The sequence below is a fragment of the Cajanus cajan genome, chromosome 4 (genome assembly GCF_000230855.2).
Source record: "Cajanus cajan strain Asha chromosome 4, NIPB_CcT2T_4, whole genome shotgun sequence".
NCBI lineage: Eukaryota > Viridiplantae > Streptophyta > Magnoliopsida > Fabales > Fabaceae > Cajanus > Cajanus cajan.
In genome coordinates this window covers 65,860,809-65,862,360 of record NC_138520.1, presented here as the reverse complement: position 1 = coordinate 65,862,360, position 1,552 = coordinate 65,860,809, and the positions used below count along the sequence as shown (strand labels likewise).

Sequence of the window (1,552 nt, the reverse complement as noted above, 5' to 3'; positions counted from 1 at the left end):
CCGACTGTAGCTCTCGCCGATCACCCCTCTAAGAGTGGTTCGGTTATTATTCGACTTGGTTTCTCCACTTAACTTGGTCGGTATATTTCCGATTCCTTCCGCTTACAAGAACCAACTCGGCCAATACCCGACTGTACCCTCAGTACGGGTATGGTCGGTCGAGGGCCGACACAACTCTTGCATACAGGGACTACCCGATAGCAAGGGCAAGGTCTCACTGTCCCTCACCAAATATTAGCCAGATCAAAACGGTTAAGGAAATCCCTACATTCTCGGGGCCCATAAAGCCCGTAAACAAGAAACTATAAAAGAAAAAACCCTAGAGTTGAGAAGGCAGATTACACTCTTGAATGCTCTGGCTTTGAGGTCTGACCTAGGAAAAAACCCTAGTGCACCTCGTGGCCGGAACATTTTGGCGCCCACCGTGGGGTTACGGTGAAACTTTTCCTACGCCCCAAGTAACACAGGAGAACCCGCACTTTACCATGGCGAGAGGCGGCACATCCAACAACGAATCACAACACCCTACCATGGAGGAGATGATGGCATTGATCAACGGATTGAGGGAGGAGAATGCGCGATCCAGGGAGAGAGAGGAGGCTATTCAACGAGAAAACGAGGAGATTAGGAGGCGGGCGGACGAGATGCAAGCTATGATAACGGCCAATGCCAGGACGGTGGAGGAAGATGTCATGATGGAAGTCCCTAGGGATTTTCGACCTTTTTCGGAGGCCATAGAGGCCGAGACCATCCCGAGGGATCATCGGATTCCCCAAGTCGAACCTTTTGATGGAACTCAGGATCCCAGTCAGCACTTGACGAATTTCCGCGCTCAAATGTTGATTTATGGAGGAAGTATGGAAGTCCGCTGCAAACTATTCATGGGTACACTCAAAAAAGCAGCACTGGATTGGTTTAGTGGTCTCCCTGACCGATCAATCACCGACTTTGATGTCTTTAGTCGGCTCTTCATGACACAGTTCGCCGCTAACAAGAAGAAACCACCGATCACGTCGGACTTGTTCGATCTCAAACAGCAGCAGGAGGAATCGTTGAAGGACTTTCTGCAAAGGTTCAATGAGGTCGCCTTGAGGATAGCGTCCTTGGATGAAAGGATGGCAGTCATCGCATTCCAGAAGGGCTTAAGGTCTGGAGCTTTCGACATTGCGCTAGAGAAAGCGAGTTGTCAAACGATGTCGGAGGTGAGAGCTTTCGCCCTGAGTCACATCAAGACGAAGGAGGGACAAATCAACAAAAGGGCAGCTGAAAGCCGAGAAGCTGGGGTCGTCCCAAGAGATTTTTATTCCATATAAAAATGTGAAAAGGTTTTTTGCTGAGAAGGTTTTTAATGAGGCACTGCAAACCAATAATTCTTGAATCATAATAAACACCATCCCTTATTTATCTTATATGATTTCTAACATGTGTTATTTTGAAGGCACCACAAACTCGTGATTGTCGGCAAAAATCCGGCTGGGCAAGTATAAATAACTCGAAGACCAAACTCGTGATTGATCGGTAAAAATCCGACAGGGCGAGTATATATAACTCG

General features: G+C 47.9%; 1 protein-coding gene across 1 annotated transcript; it reads left to right on the top strand.

Annotated features, from left to right (window-relative positions):
• The first annotated feature begins 485 nt into the window (after positions 1–485).
• On the top strand, positions 486–1,313 carry LOC145957466 (uncharacterized). Its single transcript, XM_083073728.1, has one exon. The coding sequence runs from the start codon at positions 486–488 to the stop codon at positions 1,311–1,313; it is 828 nt and encodes a 275-aa protein (XP_082929854.1).
• The last annotated feature ends 239 nt before the right edge of the window (positions 1,314–1,552 follow it).

What these genes read in the sequence shown, in the direction of transcription:
- LOC145957466 (XM_083073728.1), top strand. Translation starts at nt 486, where the DNA reads ATGGCGAGAGGCGGCACATCCAACAACGAATCACAACACCCTACCATG.